Source organism: Falco naumanni, chromosome 7, assembly GCF_017639655.2.
Source record: "Falco naumanni isolate bFalNau1 chromosome 7, bFalNau1.pat, whole genome shotgun sequence".
Lineage (NCBI taxonomy): Eukaryota > Metazoa > Chordata > Aves > Falconiformes > Falconidae > Falco > Falco naumanni.
Window position 1 is genome coordinate 19,578,539 of NC_054060.1, and position 22,806 is coordinate 19,601,344.

Here is a 22,806-nt window from a genome sequence, read left to right on the forward strand (position 1 = left end):
CTAAATATTTGCATCTTCCTTTCCCTAGTCATTCTCATTACTATTAAAATCAAACCTCTATGAGATGAATGACTTAATTCCAATGCCAAATTATGTGCATGTGCATAGTTACTATATATAAAAGCAAATTGTTTAATTGCCCTTAATGTCTTGGTTTAATGTTATTGGTTCTTATAGAACCTGTTATCAAATACAGTATATCATACATAATCCTGTCAGTGTTTCAAAGACTCTTTGAGAATGCAAGGAGGGTACATAAAAACACCCACTCCACACATACCATTTTCACAAAAGCAGATTTCTCACATTCTCAGTAACTTTAAAACCAAGCCAGTTTCTTACATGTTATAAGGAAAACGTTTTTAATCAGAAACAAACCACTACTTTTACAGCATAGAAAAGAGCTGTATTTCGTGTAAAAATAAACCCCTGAACCTGATAAAGAAAATACACTCCAAAACCTCTGCAAGATTATTAATTATTTTCTCCACTAGATGGAGTTCCATAGTTAAACCAGAAGCTTCCTCTTACCTATTTCAGGGATACAATCCTGTGTGTTACATGGTTCTTTTTCTTCAGGTTTAAGCTGTGGATCACACTGAGTACTGGCTGTCATGTCATCTGATAGACATCGTACCTCTCGTACCCGAAATCCTCCTTCACAGGATTTGGAACACTGAAACACAAAAGCTGAAGTTCATGAAGACCATATGAGATGTGCAAATAGAGAAAGAAGAAAAATGGGAACCTTGAAGCCAGACCCTGGTATCGCTGTAGCCTTTCATCAACTTCACCACTTCTGGGGTTTTCATTGGTTTTCTAGCAATAAATCCTTAACATAGAGGTGCAATTTTGTTCAAGGTTCAAAATAATTTTTGACCACAGGGGCAACAATGGGACAAGTAAACATGGTAGATACTGCACAACTGAAAGCACTAGAATATTTCTCTTTCTGAATTTATTAGTTAGCTTCTTGCTTCTCTTATTAGTCTTGTTCTTCTCTGCTTATTCATACTTATCTCCCAAATCTACTGTTTCCACAGGGTTCACATTTCTTACTTTATGAACTGCCTGCACTGAACTTTACTACTCGACTGAGCTGCCCTCCACTGCCCTTTTGCCTCCATTTATATACAATCAGGAATAATTTTAATTGCCTTTTTTCTAGTGCGCAATTATTTTTCACTTCTTGCAGCACAACAATTTAGTAAGCATTATAGGTTTCTTTGAATTTCTAATGAAAATATTTCTGTGCTCCTTCAAAGTCTGTTAAGAAGCCAGAGACTTTTGTACTTGCTTGTCATGGTATTTTAAAGCCAATTATTACACATTTCTGCCCATACTGAAGCAAATCCTTTGTTGACTTCAAGCATTCGCCTGAGTGAGGTCTTTGAGATTTGGCTCACTGTCCAGTTCGACTTAAATGCTCACAAACTTAATTAAACCTGGGTCATTTATAATGATTTAAACCTTAATAGCCCCAAACTAGTAAGAATGTTTTCTTTCTGAATTTTCTGGCATAATTATTTCTTTTCCTAACATTGCAAAAACAACTTGTCATTATCATAAAATCAGAAATTGCAGCAAACTGCCTAAAATATTCTCAATAAGATATTCTTACATTGCTGTTTCATCTTTAAGTACAACCTTTCTCCAATTCAGAAAAGACACAGCCCTGTGGCCATAGAAAACTTCATTTTTTAATAAAATTCCTCTTGTTACATGCCTGTATAGAGTATTGTAATTATCTCACATCCAACAATAAGAACTTCAGTTCAGGTTTGTAGAGATCTTAAGCACTTAAAATGGAACCAAGACAGAATTTAGATGTTACATACAACACGCTACACACAACGGCCAGCACCCTGAGTTAGTGAGCCATTTAACCCCCGTGACGAGAGGCCACGCCATTTATCCAAGGTCATATAAAAATTCTGCGGAAAACAGAATGTGACAGTTTCAATGCCCGGTACAGGGGCTCTGAACAACCTGTTCTGCTTACTGCCAACCCCATAATCCTTCCTTGTCAGGTCTAACGGTAAGAGATACCACATACTCCGTTGACAACAGCAACAATATCAGAAGGAGAATTGAAAAACGCTCAGAATGTGATCTCACCTAACCTCCGCTAGCGTACGTGTTTGTTCCTACAGTGAAGAAGGTCACAAAGGCTTAGACCTTTAAGGATTTTTAGACACCACTCCTTAGGAAGCAAGCACTTAAACAGTAACTAGTGATCTCTAAATACCTATCAGATTCTGAGTCTTAGCACCTTGTTTCTCCTGTGCCTGCCAAAGAGAGCACATATTTTCGCAGAAGGAATCTATCTGCTGCATTCTGTGGATGCAGACAGCTCTATCTCTTGTGGCTACATGCCTGCAGGTTCTCATTTGAAAATGGGTTTGCTAAGGGGAAGTTACTTAATCTAAACCAACAGCTCAGTAAAGAATCCAAAGAGTTTCCAGCAACACCAAAGAACAGACTTCATTCTTACATGGCTTTATTATGAGTCTAATTTGGATGTTGTTTTCAAATAAACATCACCTGCAATTAAGGAAGAAAAATCAGGATTCCCTTCAGCTGATTTATTTCTTAAAACCATTTGACCTTCGTTTCTGCTTTCTAGTGCTGCCAGTAAGTCACTCAAATAACTGAGTGCTTAGTAAAAGAGAAAACCAAAACAATTTCTCTGTCTCATGTCATGTGGATGAGGTATTTCCAAAGGTTCCTGGCTAAGGGAACTCAAACTGAAGGTATCTGAAGTGCTTCTACATTTCAGAGCTGTCATTCTAAATTCAATTTAAGGCTCAAGGAAGGGTGTAAGTCACTGCATTAGATATGATGTCATGTAAATACTCTTCACACAATTTTCCATTCTAAGATGACAATGGACTTTCAGATTTTCATTTAGGAGAAAAATTTTGATTTTTTTGTAAAAATCCAATAAGTATAGGAGATAATGGAAAGACAGATGAAACTAAAGCATTTTGTGGCATTGGTGAATGTAGCTGGTCCACTTCCAGGGGAAACTGCACATATGTGAAGCTCTGCACTAGTTCTTCTCTCAGTAAAGTTCCAAGTATTACAGTGAAGAGTTTACAGTAAAATATTATGGTAAAACTGTCTTTAAAAAATGAATACACCCCTCATTCTTTATTAAATGCTCCTTAATTTTAATGCAACTAGAGGTCTGAAAAGAACTCAGTGCACTACATAGCTTCATTAAGGGCAAACCGACTTTATAAAATAGGAAGATTCTTGGAAGAATAGATCAGAGATGAAGACAACTATGCAGTGTCTCCTCCTGGTCAAGATATTTCCTACCTTTCCTAAGCTCCACTGGGTACTAAAGAGTATGCTTGCTTTTTAGTATCATTCCTGTGTAAGATTAAGTCAATTTCATGATTAACCATTTTACCCAAATAGTGGTCCCTTTCAATATATACAGGAAAAGATTTATCAAACAAAACTAGATATAGAAAAGCATGATAGACTTACTGTGCTCCATTCTGTATGAAACCACTTAGATCCACACAGTTTGAGGTAGCAGGACTGCTGGCTGGGAGGTTTTTCCAAATATGAACATTCATATGGGTTCAACACATCAAAATTACCTTCAGTTTTCCTAACACAAATGACTTCTCTCTGTTGAGTTCCACTGCCACATTCAGTAGAGCACTGTATCAGAGGAAAAAAAAAAAAAAAAAAGTGGTGGATTTTGTTATTCTACTTACGTCCTTCAACTTGGTTCTGAAGTAACATGTTTCTTCACATTATTTGCTTCTGAAATAAAACACAGACACTTGCATTTAAAATAAATCTTCAAACAGGAAAATCTGTAGTTTTGGTTATTCCCTACTCTTGAACACATACCTAGACACTAACATCCAAAATCCATTTCCTTACTTTTATATGTACTATCTTCAGTAAAATGAACCTAACTGTATCTTTCCTTCCATCACTTGCATACGTACAACTTAGAAAGGAAAAGGATAAAGAATTCCTTAAGTTCCTGCAGTAGGTTTTTTATGTCTCAGTGCCAGAACAGTAGCCTAGATAAACTTGGGTTATTATTATTTGTATGTAGTACTAACATAGTAATCAGCAGTCCCAGTTAGGAACTAGGACAAGAAAATGGTGAAGGATATAGTAATGACTTAATTCATCAAGTGACTACTGACTGTGTCAGGTATTACATATTTAATTTGTAATCTTAAAGATGGTTACAGCGGTTAAAACATTACTTCTGTGAATTTCTATTCCACTCAAAACATATTTCTAATTATTTTTATGAAGAAGACAACATGTGACTTTAACTGTGCTTGTGGAGAAATCCAGAAGTGCAGTTTTACCTGTAGCTACAAAACATCCCTGGCATTTACATTTATAATGAAAAGACAAGCATAACTTACTTTCTCCATAAACAGTGCTACTGCTTCTTGCTGAAGCTGGACCATACGAAGTGCACTGAACCTATGAGGGTTATAAGGTTAGAGCACAGTTTTGGAGCTTTACAAACCCCACATTCTGTGTGGTTTTTAGAAAATGTCTTGATTTGCCAGGGTGTTCTTTTCATGTTTGCAAGTATCTAAGTGATGCAGTGTTGGTTCCAGTTCTGAAAAGCAAATTTGACTCACATGGACTCTTACTGCCCATTTAAAGGTTAAATACACACACACTACTGTTCCTGGCACTTGCAAAAAGGTTTTCAGAAGATGATTCCAGCAACGTATTGGTTTCTATGCTGCTTTTTCTGGTTTAGGCTTTTTCTAGCCTAAACCAATCAAATGTTATTAAAAGTGGGGACTTTGTTTATATTTTGGGTGGAGTTTATGATCCTTTTACCAGATACCCACAAAAACCTTGAGTTGAATGAAGAACCTTGCTTGAGATGAACACAGCAAACAAATTCTACAGGAAATAACTTAATTGTACTTTCTTTACACTGAACATCTCTGTCTCCGTTGTCATTTAATGGTTTCTCCAAAACACAGTATCTTAACGCAGAAGTTCATCTGCCAGTGCTCCCTTTGGCTCTGGTCTACTGACTGTCTGCTTTCATTTTGGTATTTAAAAGTCAGGATTTGGCCAGTAGAGTAGATGTTGTCAGACACTTCTTTCAGGTAACATACAGCAAAGACTTTGTACCCTTGGTATGCATCACACAATTCAATCTCATGCAAAGAAAGAAGGTGAATTAGCTTAAAAGAACAGGAAATTGTAAAGGACAGAAACTTTCTTATTCAGAACAGAATGGGGAGAGTTAGAATGACCTTCCTGAATGCTTCTCTCTGTGGTAGCAGGAATGGATACAAAGTGCCCATTCACCTGCGCAGAATGGTGTAAGTTAACAGCTTACACCAGGTTTTATCTATTATTAGAACTGCAGCTAAGTATGATTTAAATCTGAATTTGTTATTACTCTTATACAATACAAATAATTATCACTTACACTTGAAAGCATTAGCATAGTCGTAGCCCTGTAATCTCCATCTCGGCTGTACCAGATTAATTTCCAACTCCTTATCACCTGGAAGGATCTTGGAATCTGAAATGTGGCGAGATACCAGCCCAGCCCAGAGACTTCTCCCTACATCTCGATGAAGTGCTGGTACCAGCAGTCCGAAAGGCTCTCTGGGCTACACAAAGGGACATAAATGTCTGGGCACCAGTCTGCAGTTTCTTTGTTTCTCACAGCAGAAATGTTTATTTAGAATGAGGACTATTGAGATGTGGATCAAGGGAAGAGCTGACCTTGAGGAAAGAGCAGCAGGATATATGCCACTAACCAATTTTCTTTTCACCTATTATCATGAATTTCAGCATAACAATACTGAAGCTATTTTTGGGTTCAGCCGTTGTTTCTTGTCTTACTTATCTTTTAGAAATTCCATATGTATATCTGTGTATATCTCCCCGCGGGTATGTATGTTCATAAAGGCCCTACTTTAAAAGATGCAGATCTCTTGCTTTAGTGTTCACCTGAAAATGCTAAGCAGTTTTCTCTTATATTTCATTTTATAAATACACTGGGTCAGCAGATGAGCAATAAAAATGAAGGTACAGAGGAAGAGAAGAACAAAATTTAATTTTCATAGAAGTGAAAAAAATAGCAGGCGCTGAAAAGTATTGAGTATCAACTCAGCAAAATACAGAAAAAAAATATCCAAATATTCCACAGTGATGTGGAAATACCTTACGGCATGCATCTCCATAGCACAAAGATACATTTTTCAAATTAAAATACCATCAGAAGACAAATCCATATGTTAGATACATAGCTTACCTGTGTCCAGCCCCCAGCAAACCACTCCACTTTACCAGCACAGGGTCCGTTATCGCAGGGTGTCGTTTCAGAGGGTCTGTTGTTGCCACAGCCTTCCAGAGGCAAACTGCTGATGTGGTTGGTCATACAGACAACTGAACGGGTACGGACCCCGTCACCACATTCTGCAGAACACTAGGGAGCAAAAGACAGAACATGTTCACTAGTCTGTCCTCCAAACTGCACAATGAAATGAGGAGAAGCAACAACCACAAAAAGTAAATGAACTTGTGCCTTTAAAGTCACAAACGCAAAAACCTGAAGGATTAGGAAAGAAAGGAACCTATTTTTTTATAACTTTTTGTTAGCTTTCTTGCTTTCCTGTCCTTCTTCCAGTCTGTAAATTCATTCAGTTTTCATCTTTTTGTATAGCAGTTAATAGATCTGAGGAGGGGTGATTTCTATAAGCAGCTTTTCAGATAGCAGTCATATTTCAGCCTTGGAATTGTCCTGTGAGTGAGTTTCTTCTCCGACCATTCAAGCTGCCAGCCAGGTGAACTCTTACACCGGTTAGAAGGATGAGGCTAGGAAGGCTCTAGGGCTGTGGCACTGGTAGTAAAATGACTGCACGGCACATCCTGGGACTTCTCCATGTAACGAGTTGACAGAGTATGAGAGTGCAATAAAAAAGAAAAATATACAAATTTTTGACAGGTGGTTTCAAAAGATTCAGGTAAATCCTCAGCAGATAACTGTAACTACCACTGATTATTGCCCAACCTGTTTTAATCGTAAGTTGTTGATTAGTTTCAGCAGAAGAGGTCGCTGCAGAAGTTTATGTAAATTCATTGTTGCTTTCTAGTGATATGGCTTCCCAGTAACTTAACATTCAACATTCTCATTTTTTTCACTGCTAAATTCTGAAAGTTCTTAATAAATAGTGATATGCAGATTCTTATATCATATGTTCGGAGATATATGGATGTCATCCATAAATCACACAGGATAAATTCCATTTATGCCCTTGCAGTTCGGTCATTCATCTACTTTAGTGGAAGTCTCCGATATTCCACTGCTCTGGGCAGCATCAAACTACTGACATTTAAAAAACAGAAACATGCCAGGGAATAATCAATTCTTCTGTTAAGACTGGTTTTTTGTTGCTTAGTCCTTTCTTAATCTTCCTTTTCTTCCTTTTTCTTTTAAAATGCATTTGGCTTTTCATTAAAATAAAGAAAAACCCATGTGCAGCTCACTGAAAGATGTGTGTGTAATTGAATATAAACAACTATATTACACATGCAAAGAAAACCACAAGTATGCAGCATATGGGGGGGAAAAAGATGCATTTGATTGACATTTCAGATGTTATTTTTAACATACATTGTAATTAGTTATAAGAAACTGTGGCTTACTTCCACAATGAACAGTACATTCCTTGCAAATGAATGTAACTCTGCACTGGACCATGTTTTTAATTTTTATTGAATAAAAGTGAGAATGACTCAAAGAGCTAGTAACAAGACACGGAGCTGACCACTAGCTTGATAAGGCTCCCATCAGTAACAGTCAGTTCATATCTAGTAATTCAACTGCAGAACAGCAGATGCCAAGATAGCACCACTATTAATAACAGGATTAACTAATACAGCCATTCATCTTCTCAAGAGAGAGACCAGTGACTGAAAGTACAACTGGTTGCAAACTACATGTTACTCACTGTTGCATGAAACATCTAGTCATGTTATATGCATTCCACAGAGAGTACAGAAAAACATTTTTCATATCAGCAAATTGGTTCCTCTCACAAGATGTTCAAATGGAAGGGCAAAGCCTTCCTAAAATGGAATCCCTAGAAAACAACAACAGTGATTCAACTTTTTACAACTAATTTTTTTAAACAAACAAACAAACAAAAATTTTGGAAAAACTAGAAATTCAGAATTTAATGAGATGCTTTTGTACTCCACAGGAATAGGAAAAAACTGCTCATAGTTTGAAATGGCTCCTTCTCCATCTGCAAGATCAAATAATTAAGCTTCTCTTAAATGCTGCCTATTAGTAACATAATGAACCTTTTTTTGTTGGTGGTGCACAACAAAATTTTCCACTTTCACACAGACATGTAAGATATACTTACCTCCCCAGCAAACCAGATTTGATGGCTAAGGAGGTCTTTCCAAAGTAAACTGGCAAAATCTTGAAATACAAGAATGATGTAAATGCTGCTAGTAGTGAGCATTTTCCTGTTTATGGAAACTAAAACTAAACTAAGTCCTTTTCAAACGGTCCACGCCTAGGTAAACTAGCTGTTTAACTGAGCCCCATAAAATGGCTACCTTGCAAACCCACTGTACAGAAATCAGTTTTGTGGCTGTTCATATTTTATCCTCAGCAAATATGTTCAATTACATTATGCATAGAGAACTGTGCATATACTCTGCAAATACTTCTCTTATTTCTAAGTAATTTTCATTTCACAATCTAATTTGCTTTTCTGCTTTGCAAACCAGAGCTGGGAACAAGTTTAGTCCATAAAGTCATCCAGAAAATCTCCATAGTCTTATGTTTTAAATGATTATGCATGAACTAGGCTTGCATATCAAATAACAAAGGAAATACCAAATGGGAAGGTATAGGGTTGTCCCACCCTCTGCTGCAAGACTTTGCTACAGATTAACTACCCTCAAAGGATTTACAAAGCAAACTTAAACCTGAATGTTTCTACGTTAAGTATCTGGTTTTTCATCTTTTTTTCTTCCTTTCAGTAAAAATCTTCCATGTGAAAGCCATGATTTCCAAAGCCCAAGGCGGGGAGGAGGGAGTGTTTGGATAATGAATCCTCTCCCTTTGGTTTTCACAACTGACACACCCACCCCTTTCAATTTGGTGCCATTGATTTGTTGCGTTAATACCTAGCAACTGCCATAACCTAACGTTGTATGACATGAGGAACTTTCACAAGCTACAACTTCTCTGTTCTGGTCCTATTATTAAAGATATTTTGTTTCACTGTCTTGTTTTAATTGGCAGAATTTCCTCAGAAACCTTAGTCTGTGGAACACCCTCCCTAGTTTTAAGGAGCCTGCCATTTCTCCTCTTCCTGAGGTCCTTCCCTCACGAGTTCAGTTTCAGAAGGTTTCCATTCCCATTAAAAACTAAAAATACCGCCCCCTCGCCCCCAACCCAGTGCTCTGATAGTTGTCAGAAAACAACTGGAACAGCAGTCCAGGAAAATAAGGCTAGTTCTGCAAACTTGGAAAACCGCAAGTGAGAGCCTGAATTTCTGTCACAGCCACAAGGCATGGGAGAGCAAAAAAAAGCAATTAACAGCGCCAGTTCCCTTCCACTAACATGCCAGACCGACCCGTTACCCTCAGCTGGGACAAGAGACCACAAGAAAGAGACAGCTGAAAATCCACCAGAATTCGAGAGTCCTTTCACCCAGGTCTCAGCATCATCACTAGCCTTAATTAAATCGCTAAACAAACACCAACTGAGTTCCAGTAAAACATCCCCATTTGTGCAGGACTTCTGTCTACTGCACTTCAACCTTCATCAGCTTAACTACTGCCCACAAGATAGGAAAGTTTTATTTATATATCATCCTCCTGATGTTTCACTACTGTGAAAAATAAAAATTAAGACCTATGTTTGAAATGCGTTTATGAAACTCCTTAGCATTATTCCACCTACGCTGAGAAAATCCCTGTCAGAAGGGATTTTAGAAGGATTATGCAACTGTTGTTTTCCCCATAACAAAACTAAGACTTGTATTCCAGAAGTTCACTTCTGCCACAGTTCCAAAACTGGGGGCAATTTTTCAAAGGACATAAAACTGTTGAGAACAGCCTTAACCTCTAAAAAAAAAAAAAAAAAAAAAGGGTGGGTGGGTGTGCTAGTCAGAAATATCCTTACGTATCGCCAAAACACTTTCTGATCACTGCATTTACATCATTTCCCTTTAGAGTGCACCTATACGGTAGGTGCTGGATCAAAGTCAAACCATCCCTCCATCCCTGTTCTCAGTCTGGCAGACCCACCGTATCCTTCCAAGGTAACAAAAGATTTGAAGTACGGTCTTAGAATTTTTGGACACTTCAGCTGGATCATGATTCCTTCTATGTACACAGTTACCTTCTTCATACATAGCTGGTAGCACGGTTGGTACTCGTGTATGACCGGCCTCACCTGGGGCCTCCAGCCACACTCCAGCCCGTGCCCCAGGGTGCCAATCTAACCTCAGCCCTGGTCCACCAGCCCCTACCTGAGCTTCAGCGAGGGATGTGCAGTCCCCAGCCACAGCCTGGGCACAGGCCTCATCCATCCCTGACCCTTGGACCTCTGAGGGTGACTTTGACCCTGCCTCATTACCACAGACCTGTCCCAGGGTCACTGGGCTGTGTCCTACCCTGGTTACTGGACCTGAGCTGTAGGCTGATTTCCCAGCTTGACTTTGGACCTGCCTCATCGCCATGACCTGGACGATAATTTGGACTCCCGTTTGCCCCTGCCTGCAAGCTCTGAGCCTGCCCTGCTGACCCCACCGGGACACTGCGGGCCCTAGCGGGCAAGGCTCCTCCCTGCCACGCAGACTTTTATATGCTGATTTTTATCTAAAGCAGCTGAATTGTAGCAAAGAGAGATCAGCTCTAGAAAAGAAAACAGAATCTCTGTAGGTCCTGGCCACCCTTCTAGCAATGTCTCCTTCAAAACTCTCCTGGCCATATGTTTCATTGTAAATCATGAGGTCAGTTACATATTTATACATAAAGAATGCAAAACTTCTCCTTCCATATGATTCCCATGTGAAATCAACAGAGAGGGTATTTTATCTTGTTTTCATTTTATACTGAAAACAAATGAACAGCGATAATAAAAAATAACGAAACACCTGTACAAGCTCAACGGTGGTCTCTTTTCCTTTGTGTTTTTTTTCAGAATCGAGGAGATTTTACATGAGCTATCCAAATTTAAATAAACCCAAGTAAAATAAGAGCATGAGCTACAATATTCATTGGTGACTCCACATCTGACTGGTTAATAAACTTGCTTGTACCTGTTAGGTAATGCTTGGGGATTATGGGGAATAAAGCGATGATTTTTATGAAGCACAACACAGTTCTCTAATGGAAGATATTACAGAAGCATTGCTGTTACTCCTGTTAATGAAGAGTGAAATCCAGAGCATGCATTTGATCTGTTTTGATTTTGTTCTCTGATGTGCAGCATTTTTCTTTCTTCCCAAGATTTTATTTTGGCCTCAGAATCTCATTAACATCTAAAATTGTTTGTATTTTGGCTTCTTTTCTAAGTATGCTCTAAACATAAAATGAGTAACAAATGAGCAGAGGAGATGGCAATGAGGAATGGACAAAAATGCAAGAGGGAAATGCTCCAGTTAGCTGGAAGGAAACACTGGTGAGTGTCCCATTGCTGTAAATCAGGAGAATGCAGTTTTCCGCTTCTGACCCCTAGGAGAAGCAAACTTTCCAGCAATTAGAGCTGTCAAAGAATCAGTCATGTGAAATGTTTGCAAGAATCTCATCTGCTCCCATCATTCCAATTTTGTTGCTAAGTTCAGCAAGGTTCACCAGCTTTACTCTACTGATTAATGGATGCAGTTTGGTGGAACGCTGCTGTTGTAACGCAGTAGGACATCTTAACAGAATTATGATCCAGGAAGCCATTTTATAGAAACGCACGTAAAAATATCACAAAAGTTTGTCCAGCTTCTCTATAGTCAAGAGGGGGTTAAAGATCATGTAGAAGACAAAGCCATGAAACTTAATTGTCTTCTTTATACTCAAGGTAGAGGAATAAATGTAAGGACAGGCACACACAGCATAAGAGAAGTCTCATTTTGCTGCTAGAGACACCTAACCTGTGATCTTTCCTCTTGAAACAAGTAGAAATTTCTGTTTCTCTCAAGACTGAGCCCAGGGGATATCAAAGTATGGTGTTTAGATCTGCTGCAAAGACAAATAACAGAGCATGTATTTCTCAGAAGATAAGGGTTTGGTTCTCCAGGATGAACTTTCCTTCCCTCCCTCCCACGCTCCACCACTGTGCACATGGCAGCCGCACAACTCCTAAGCTGTGCAGGTAGCAGTGTGTGTGTCACATACTGACACCTGTTCATAGAAATAACTCAAAACGAGAACTGAATTGTTTTAGGAACATGGAGGGGGGTTAATTACTTAGGATTAATTATATGTATAAAGAATCAGTCTGTGATTCTTTGTACATGTAATTATATGTATATGAAACCGCATCCAAGAAGGTCAATGCCATGAGGGGGAACAGGTGGGCCATGAAATACATAAATTCATGTTGTGGGAAAACAAGACAGGAGAACATGGTGAGAAGGCAGCCAAGTGTTATTTACGGAGTAAAGCTACTTACAGCCCACGCTGGGAAGGAGAAACAACTCCTAACACACAATTCCTGTATGTACTCTGCAGTGCACATTTTTAAGTGCACATATGTTGTATTGCAGAAATCACATTTAGGGAATTGTAATGATATAATCTTCCAATTCAGAACCACAGAAACTATTAATGAAAATGAAGGCAACCAGCATGATTTTGCATCAGTTAAAACTTTGCAAGGTTTCAGTAAAACAAGAAACCCCAAAATCTTTCTACCAACCCTAGATTAGATCCTGTCCTTTTCTTAAAACTCAGATGTGACTATTCATCTCTTTCTCTCCCTGTGTTGAAGAATATCCTTGTCAAATTCTGCACAAATATATACCACAGCTATCAAATCCTGAAATTTGACATCTGTTGGCAGCAAAGACAATTGTAATTTTTATGTTACTGTGCTTTTTCTTGATGTTTTGCTAATTAATCAAGGCTATACTGTAACGTCCCATGCATCACATAAATCCAGACATGGAAGTTTGATATATCCCTTGGTGAAAGAGAAAGTATGTGCCTAACCGATCTCTGACAGGCCTCTGGAAATCTCAACTTGCTGCATGTGCAACAGTACACATGAAGTGTTAGCAAAGTGGGTTCAGAAAAGCACAAGCCAGGCCTTCTCTTATGGCTGTAACCAAGTTTGAACTCAACCATTTCAAAGTTCCAAGGTTCTCAAAAGTTATGATAAGTTCTTTTACCTCTTATTTCTAGCCACGGCTGAAATGTCAAAATACAATGGGAAAGACTGTTCTGTGGTATTTCCAGCTGGGACTTGCAGTAGGCATGTAATAAATCTCACAAAGAAGGTCTGTTCTTGTGAGATTTCCACCACAGTTTTGCAGACTCAAGAGGTTTGAACAACCTTTCTTTAAACATTTGAACTTTTGCCTGCTTATCTGAACCATTTGTGGCTGCCCATCGCTGATCTATGCTTATTGCTGAAGTCTGGCCTGGCTTAGAGCACTTTTTAAAGAATTGTTTTGAGAAATTACAGATGCAAAGTCCATACACCTGGGAACGGTCATTTCCATTCCATGACCGAATTCTCCTCTTGTCTTTCAATAGAAACACACTCATCTACAAAGAAAGAGAGACTTCTGATCCTGAAAAAGAGCCCTTGAAAGGCACAGTAAGGAAGGTAATGGCCAAAGGCCTGACTTTGCAAAATTGACTACTCCTATATTCCACTGACTTCCACTGGGATTACTGCACTAAACTTCTCTGAACATCCCAGTTGTAAGGTATGTGTGAATCTTAGAAGATTCTGCACATCCTAGCTCGTATCTACTTTTTTCCTGAAGTAAGCTGTTCCTTCCATTCTCTTCGTGAATCAAACTCCAAACCCACTGCTGGCAGACATGATGGTGAATAATGCCAACTACAGTAGCAAGCATTTGGAAGAAATTAATTTGTACACTTATATAAGCTGAGAAGGTAACAAAATCCATTCTTTACTCTCTGACCCTAAAACGTTTGTGGTAAGAAAAAACTCCAACATTTTCCACATTACCTGCTTCACTTCTCTGTCTCATTTAATACGTATAAATAAGCATTCATTCTACAGTCATAACCTTCAGCTTCAAAACCTACTTTAATTCTGCAGAAGACAAAATATCAGTATAGAATGATGAAGAAAACATTGATGCTAGAGTCTTCACCGGAATGTATGGGCTTTATGTGGTGGAGCTGCACTAGCTGATAGTAGCTGGGCCAGCTTTTTCAAGAATAAGATCTTTGTGGCTAGAAAGCATTTTTCTCTCTTACTTGTAAAATATCCCTGTACAGCTCTACAAGCTAAAAAAACCCCAACACATAATAAAAAGCAGCGCCATTTCCCCTTCAGCAAAATCTTTGCCATTTGCACTAATACCTAAACCTTACCTGGTAACTTTCTGTCCATGCTATGCAAGAGCACACACTGAGTGAATAATAACTGGAAAAAAACACTTTTTTTGTCTTTATAAAATCTATTTGACTTGTCTAAAGGCTGAAAATTTTGAAGACTTTTAGTTGTAGCAAGAATCTGACCAGTCTTTTTAAAATTATGTGATATACCAGGTACCTGTTCTACTTGAGAAGTTCCTCCTCTGCATCTAAAATGTGGAAAATCTTCTGAGTGACCAAACTAGTGCATAACCTATGAGCCAGACATGACTAGCTTTCAGCAATACTGCCACAAAATGATCCAAATAATGAATCCATAAAGGTATGAATGGAATCTTACAGTTTCCATGATAAATTTATTATTTGCCTGCCAAAACAACCAGTCAAAGAAAAGGGAGATGGAATCAGGAATTTTACAGACTGAAGAAGCTCAACTTGTCTACAGATGAAATTGATATGCAAGCATACACAACAGGGACCGAAATACCAGGCTTGCCTCAGCCCGTGTGTGTAAGCCTCTTCAGGAAAGCATACTGTCCTGGTTTTGCCTGGGATGGAGTTAAGTTTTTTCTTGGTGGCTAGTGCAGTGCTGTTGTGAATATGGTGTGGGAACAGTGTGGTCAGGGACATTTTGGTTTCTCAGGCCTCGCTGGGGAGGGCTGGAGCGGCACAGGAAATTAGGAGGGGACACAGCCAGCACAGCTGACCTGAACTGGACAAAGAGGTTTTCCATACCATGGGGCATCATGCTTGGTACATACACCTGGGGGGCTGGCCAGGGCTGCCGATCGCTGCTTGGGGACTGGCTGGGCATCAGTCACTGGGTGGTGAGCAGCTGTACTGTGCATGTTTTCTTTTCTCCCTTTCCTTTGGATTTCAGTTCTCTCCCCTTCTCCTTCATCATCATCATCGTCATTGTTATTATTGCCATCATCATCTCAGTTGTTAAACTTTCCTTATCTCAACCCCTGAGCTTTGCATTCCCTTTTGATTCTCCTCTTCACCTCCCTGGGTGAGGGGGGGGGTGAGTGAGCGGCTGCGTGGCACTTAATTACCACCTGTGGTTAAACCACGACACATAAATATCACTGCTGAACAACAACTCTGAACCTAATCACGAAACAAGGTAAATCACCACTGGTTTTTTTGCCTTCATGTGGAGAATCTGACTCATTGGAATAAAAAATACATCCATGTTTACAAAGTACAAAAGCCTGAACCAACCTTGCCTAAGCTTACAAAGCTGTTCCTCTCTTCACAGCTAAAGGATAACTGTTTTATGGCTTGAACTTAAACCCAGACATCAGGCCTCAAACCTCCATCTCTTAAAAAAACAGTAGGGAAACTTGTAGAGTTTGAATCTTGAGACTCAGGGCTAAACAAGGCAGAATAATAAATCTCAGCACACTCAATATTTTGGAAAGTTCAGACACAGAGCCAATTCTAAATCCAGATGTTTGGCCATGTACCCACATGCTTGCCCTTTCTATGCATTCTTATATCTAACACAAACTTGAGTTGCCCTTGGGATCATTCATTTTTTGTTTGCTTTTGCTTGTTTAACAGATCAAGGATAAACAAGGAAAATAAGATCACTCCTTTTATGGCTGTACAGATGTATATTTTTGAATCCTGGAGCACCTAAGTTGTTTTAGAAGCTCTGGCAGCACAAAGATAACGGGAAGCCTTACCCTGTCACTCCACTCTGTAAGGAACCAGCTCTTTGCACAGGGACCCATGTCGCAGTTCTCAATATCATTTGGCCGCAGCTTCATGTTACATTCCTCATCATCAACAATGTCTCCGAGGTTGCTGACACATTTCACATCTCGGGTCCTCTGCCCCACTCCACAGGGCACTGAGCACTGTAACAAAAGGGAGGTTGTATCAAGGTTCTATGCAAGAACTGCAGTGGTTAATCAGGGAGCTGGGAATGTACAGCTCATTCATTCCTGCCGAGACGTCCACAGAAGCTACAGAACTATTTGCGATTGTTAGGAATAGGGAGTAAAAACACAGTAGCAGTTTTAATCATATGCTCAGTCTGTAGTGTTCTACAGTACACTATGCAGATACATTTGGATACATACTCTGCATAATTTTGATCTTGACCTATAAGCAGACATGAAGCAAGAGAAATGCAAAAAACCAAAACTTCTGGGTCCATCTTACAAGTAAAGGCTGCCCCTTCTGCTCTCGCTTCTTCAGCCTCTGAGGACTCTGACAACTGCTGCTACCTCTGCCTCATTATGTGAAGCATCCACATCATGAAGCAAGATGGGAACACAACTTTCTGCTGCATATGCATGAAATGTTTTGATGAGTCCTGTAAATACTCCAGAATGAAAGGGAGGAATCTTTGGGAATTTGAAGACTAAAGACTGCGGTACCTGCATACAAGGGTTCCTAGCAAGGCTTCCAAAGGCAGCCTCATTGGTTCTTCCTTGCTTTCGAATGCTGAATCATGTCTACTGTACTTACATGTCAAAGTTACTTACCATGTAAAATAGATTCCCCACAGTAAGATACCTCACAAACTTAATCTTCAGACTGCAGCTGTTTCTTAAACCGTTCACTCTACAACACTGGCAAAATGCCAGACTAGATGTGTGAGGTCATTAAATAGCAAAATACTAATAAAAATTATTATAACATTCCTTATGTCGTTTGTCCAGTTACTCTCGAAGTCATCTGCTGACTCCATATTAAAAATTACTTCAATGCCATTTTTTCTAATCAGTTAGATCAAAGTTTTTGACATTTGTATGTCAGAAAAAATGGTAAGCACACCAGAAAATCTTAAACTTACTTTTAAGATCACAGCCCTGTCTCCAAAGTGACAACCTAACTGTACTTCAGTAAGCAAAACCACAAACAAATGTTATACCGACATCAGTCTGCAAACTCAATTGCTCCTTTCTTTATAATGCATCTTCCTCATGCCAAGAACTTCAATTTTACTTCCAAGAGCAAATTAATCACAAAATTTTATTGCAGTTGTTACACTTATATTCAACCAGCTACAATTTCTAAAGCATTTGTTTGGCTTGATTCATTGTATGCAGTAAACCTCTAAAGGGTCTGTACACTGAAATACTTCTCAAAATGCAACACCACACAAAAACAGATCCCCTTTCTCATCATCAACACAATAAAAAACCCAAAACTTTACTGTTTTACTATCCTTTAACACCAGATGGAATTTAATTCATCAAGAATAATGAATTAATGTGCCCACGTATTTTTACACTCATCTATCTAGGCATTTCTAGTTTTTTTTTTTTTTAAATCAGGAATATATGAACATATGACAGATACTTCATGAATGGGCATGAATGCCACTATCAGCCTCAAATATGCAGCAGGTGAGGGAGTTAACTCACATTAACCTTCAATCCATGCGGGAAGACTCAATAGAAAGCCACTATCAGCCTCAAATATGCAGCAGGTGAGGGAGTTAACTCACATTAACCTTCAATCCATGCGGGAAGACTCACTAGAAAGCCACAAACAGCCTGCTGCGCGACACTTTAGCCTGCTGTGTCTGTGTGGATGGACGGCTGTGCTGCTGCTGCCAGTGCAGCTAGCCCATGCGTGCCGGGAAACACATTCCAGCATGGGCTGGGGGAGTTACGAGTAAGGAAGCACTTCAGCAGAAAGGAAAAAGAAGGTTTAGGTTCAGGGTTTAAGCTGGAACTTCTCATAGTCTATCCACTCACATAATTCAGCAACTCTAATTGGTTTTTTTTTGTTGTTTTGTTTTGTTTTGTGGCTAACTGAAAGATTTGTTTATCACTGCACCTAATACACCAGGATATTGCCTCTTTCACACAACGGCCATGAAAATACCTAGGATGGTTGTCAGGTTGGCCAAACCTTTTGTAAGCAACACAGAAAAATTAAAGCCTGGAACTGGACATCCACATTTATCTGAAAGTCTTGGCATAGCCTCAAACCAACTACAGTAACAACAACTACTGACCCTACCCATAATACATCCATAAGGTAAAATAACTCCTGGAACTAAATTCTACACGCTATGAGAAAGAGCAGGAGGTTTGTCACCACAGGCAAACCTATCAAGGCTCCCCCAACTCTACTTCACAAAACATTTAAAAATACATTGCTCAGAAAACTTGCGTACTTCTGTACACACACAGCTCTGTGTTTTGTACTATTCAATTGCTCATTTTCAGCTTCTTTCTGTTTATGAACAGTAAAGTTTAATGGTCATAATCCAGCAGGGTTTTCTTGAACTAAGATTCACCTACTTCCAAGGCTTTTCACATTTCACTTCCCCGCTTTAAACAAAAACAAATTTAATGTTTGATCAGTGATACCTGGAAGAAAATTCTTACTCTTTTCTGAGGTGTTATGCCCCAAATTAATGACTCATACTTACTGAAGTCCACTCTGTCCTAATCTGCCATTCACTACAGATCTTCAGCTGGCAAGTGCTGGTTGTCTCCGGCTTCTCCAGGTGCTGGCAGCGGTACTGCTGAACTGTCAAGGTGCGATTGGCATACATTTGCCGGCATAGGATCTGTCGGTGCTGCATACCAAGGCCACATGTTTTGCTGCATTCAGACCACTCCCCTATATCCCAGCTAAAGAAAAAATCAAGATGATGTATTTCTTCAGTAAAGATTTCTCTAATACTAATCTTAACAGAACTTGAATGATGTGATCCTCATGCTGATACAGAATCTGATAAAATAACCCATAAGACTCTATATGCATACCGATATTCCATGAAGATGTTTTATACTTGCAACCAATCTACCCATAGTGGTTGATAATAGTAAGTATGAATATAGATTGCACAATTCCTGGTTTCAAGACATACTAACAAACGTTACTTAACCCAGTAATTGCTGTTTGGTTTTCTTTTAAAGAATCTATCTATAATATGTATTACTGATCTAATGATACTTCTCAAAAATTTAAGGTGTGTTGCATAAAATTTTTTTGCAGCAAAGGCTCTAAAAAGGACAGTATCAAAAAAATCCCTAAGGCATTCAGGCATTCATACATACTACTGAAATAGCAAATAATAAGCAATGAATTAATACATTTAATTTTAGAGATGAAAAGATTCCCTAGATATATATTCTCATTCCAAGATTTCACTGTATTTATTTAATCACTTTTGTTTAAACATGTCATTTTCCCTTTCAGTTTTCATTTCAAGCATGAAGACATACAGAAATAAGGGAAGTATCTGAAACGTTCACACATTTGATTTCAGAACCCTTGCGGAAAGCAAGCAAAATCTCTGTAATAAATATTTACATATCTTTGTTTATATTCTTGATATTATCCTGTGTAAACAGATGATGTTGAATTAGTATGAGTCATTACAAAGAAAAAGGTGAGAAAAATGCTTGGTGAGAGAAGAATCTCCAAGAAAACATCTTCAGAAGTTCCCGAGTATCTACTGTGCACTAGGAAATGGCTTGTCAGGCACCTCTAACACTATAACAGCACTCAGACCATTAGAAAGTTCTGTGGGATAAGGAGTGGCCACTGGCTGCTCAGAAGGGAACTGAAGAATGTAACCACAAGAGAGATGGAAAATACAGCTTTCTGCTGAAATAAAGCTGCTACGATGGCAACTGGGTTTAACCATTTTCTTTTCTTGGTATACACCCTGGATGAACTGACTTTTTAAAGTTTTTCTTGTTGACATTTTAAAATAAGTTGCTTAGCCAATTGTAAGTCACAGCCTCCTGATGGCGAGTGTCTTTTCCAAAGGAAATCACATCTTGTGTGCTGGCAGTATTAGTGTGCTGGAAACAAGGACTACCACTCCAGAATCCTGTCTTCAAGCTGAAGAACTACTGAATTGAAGGAAAGACATGTGATGCTCCCCAGGGGGTGGCTGTGAGCACTGTCAGCCTAACCTTATCTTTAAATATGATACCATGGAAGCAACATGTGGGCACTACAGCACACTGATCCAGTATGGAGCAATATAACCTACAGAGCCTCTTCTTCAGGCAGGTATATGTGAGGCCCGTCACTTGAAAAAAAACCTACCCATATCAAGAACGTGTATAGTGTTGCATACCTGAACAACCACAGCAACTTTGAGAAATTATTAAGCTCATGTTGCCAACTTTGCTTTTGTCTTCTCTGAATGCTATTGCTCCCTGTGAAGGGGAAGAAGGCCACCAACAACTACAGAAAAAATACGCCCTACACTTTATGAAACAAGTGCATAGTACTTAGAAGTTCAAACTAGTTTCCTACTTAGAATAGCCTCTTTCACATGCAAAACCTCAATGACATTGGTTTATTTCACTTGAGGTAAATTGTAGTATCTTACAAAGCCGGACATGGGAAGAGGTTGCAGGCCTCCTCTTCTGGAATGGGTTTGGTGCTGCTGTCACAGTAACTCTCAGATACCTCTTCATGAGTGATTCTGTTGACGCAGTGGAAAACTGGGTACTGTGACCCTGAAATGAAGAAGAAAATTAGGTGATGTGTTGCAAAAGACTGCAGAGTCATAACAGTAGCATCCAACACTGACACAGAAAGGAAAAGTGTAACTTAACAACAGGACATACAGACTAAGATTTTATCCAAAATTTCCAAATGTAAGAGCCAAATGCTAGACTATTTAATTGCAGTATTAAGGGAAGCCTTTAGTATACAGAAAGTACAGCATGGCATTGCAGGAAAGGTTGAGAAAATATGCTCCTTGGTCTACATGAGGCCTTTATAGTGCAGAGAGTACAAACATTAAGTATTCAGGCAGTTTAAAAAAATGCAGCCAAAACACAGGTTGAAAGGAGGAAAAATTTAGCAGTAATTCTGTTGTGCTTCTGGAAAGAGACTGAGCCTCCTTACTTTAGAGTTGGGGTTAGTGAACACCTGAGAACATTATCCACTTTGCCTGGTTTTCAAAAAAAATCCTAAGATACTGGTTACAGGTTAAGCACTACTGTAGACTACAAACTCACTAAACATTACTCTTCTCCACATTTAATACTTGGTCTTTAAATAATTTTCATGCTAGAGCATAAAGACAGAAATCTACTTCTATTACCAGTGCACACTAACTATCAAAATTATGACAAAGAGCAAGGTGCTAACATGTCTATTTGTATTTGGTAAGTGAAAAGTTGTAGCACGTTAACATGTTTCCTGGCACAGGTGGTTGAGGAGCCAGGAAAGGTGCTCTGTTAGACCTGATACATAAAAACATAGAAGTCAGGGATGTGAAAATCGGGGACAGTTTTGGCTGCAGTGACCATGAAATGGTAGATTTCACGATTCTAAGAGAAGGGAGCAGGGCAAAAAGCAGGACCACAAGCCTGAATATCAAAAAAGAGCAGACCCAAATCTCCTCAGGGATCTGCCTGGAAGAATCCCATGGGATAAAGCCCTAGAGAGAAGTGGGGTCCAGAAGAGTTGGTTGATATTCAGAGACCACCTCCTCCAAGCTCAAGAAAGGTCCATCTCGACAAACAGGAAATCAAGCAAAGGTGGCAGGAGACCTGCATGGATAAGCAAAGAGCTCCTAACTCAACTCAGACACAAAAAGGAAGAACAAGAGGTGTAAGCAGAGGCAGGCAGTCCTGGAGGAGTCCAGAGATGCTGTCTGATTGTGCAGGGATGGGGTTACAAAAGGCAAGGCCCATCTGGAGTTGAATCTGGCAAGGGATGTGAAAGGCAACTCTACAAGCACATAAACAGCAAAAGGTAGACTAGGAAACATTTCCTTTTTAGTTCTTTCTAAAAAGTAGTACAAAAGCCTGCTGATTCTCTCTGCATGTTTACACCACGTACAGTGGCAGCAACCCCTCCTGGTCACTGCGGTACAGCAATGCCACCAAACACCTTTGGTAACAGGAGCCATTTGGTTACAAGAGAAATAGGGCTCAGGCAAACAGAAGTGGTCACAGTACAGCCCACAGCTGCCAGCTGCGCCGCCTGAAGACAGACCCACTGACTTAAAAATTGGGTGATTCTAGTTATTTAGGCTATCCTACAGCAAGTTACTGCAAATGACTAATTATTTATTGGTTTATTAGTGCAGATATTCAGGATTACACAGCAAAAGAAACCATGAACAGGAAAATTAACTCTGAACTGAAACAGAAACATTTTGCTCAGGTTATGCCTGACTTTCTTCAACAGAATGAAATAAGGACAAGTGGAACACTATTCAACCAGACAAGCAGATACACAGTTCATGCTTCACTGCACAAACTTTTCGTGGAATGC

General features: G+C 39.2%; 1 protein-coding gene across 1 annotated transcript in view; it reads right to left on the bottom strand.

Moving 5' to 3' along the window:
• Positions 1-22,806, bottom strand: part of THSD4 (thrombospondin type 1 domain containing 4) — a 319,595-nt gene that overhangs the window by 6,985 nt on the left and 289,804 nt on the right. The window contains exons 12-17 of the mRNA XM_040601898.1: positions 20,903-21,032; positions 18,977-19,181; positions 16,266-16,439; positions 6,287-6,460; positions 3,499-3,678; positions 532-676 (exon numbers count right to left, since the gene is read on the bottom strand). Of these exons, the coding sequence (XP_040457832.1) occupies positions 532-676; positions 3,499-3,678; positions 6,287-6,460; positions 16,266-16,439; positions 18,977-19,181; positions 20,903-21,032 (1,008 nt within the window). The remainder of the gene's footprint in view (positions 1-531; positions 677-3,498; positions 3,679-6,286; positions 6,461-16,265; positions 16,440-18,976; positions 19,182-20,902; positions 21,033-22,806) is intronic.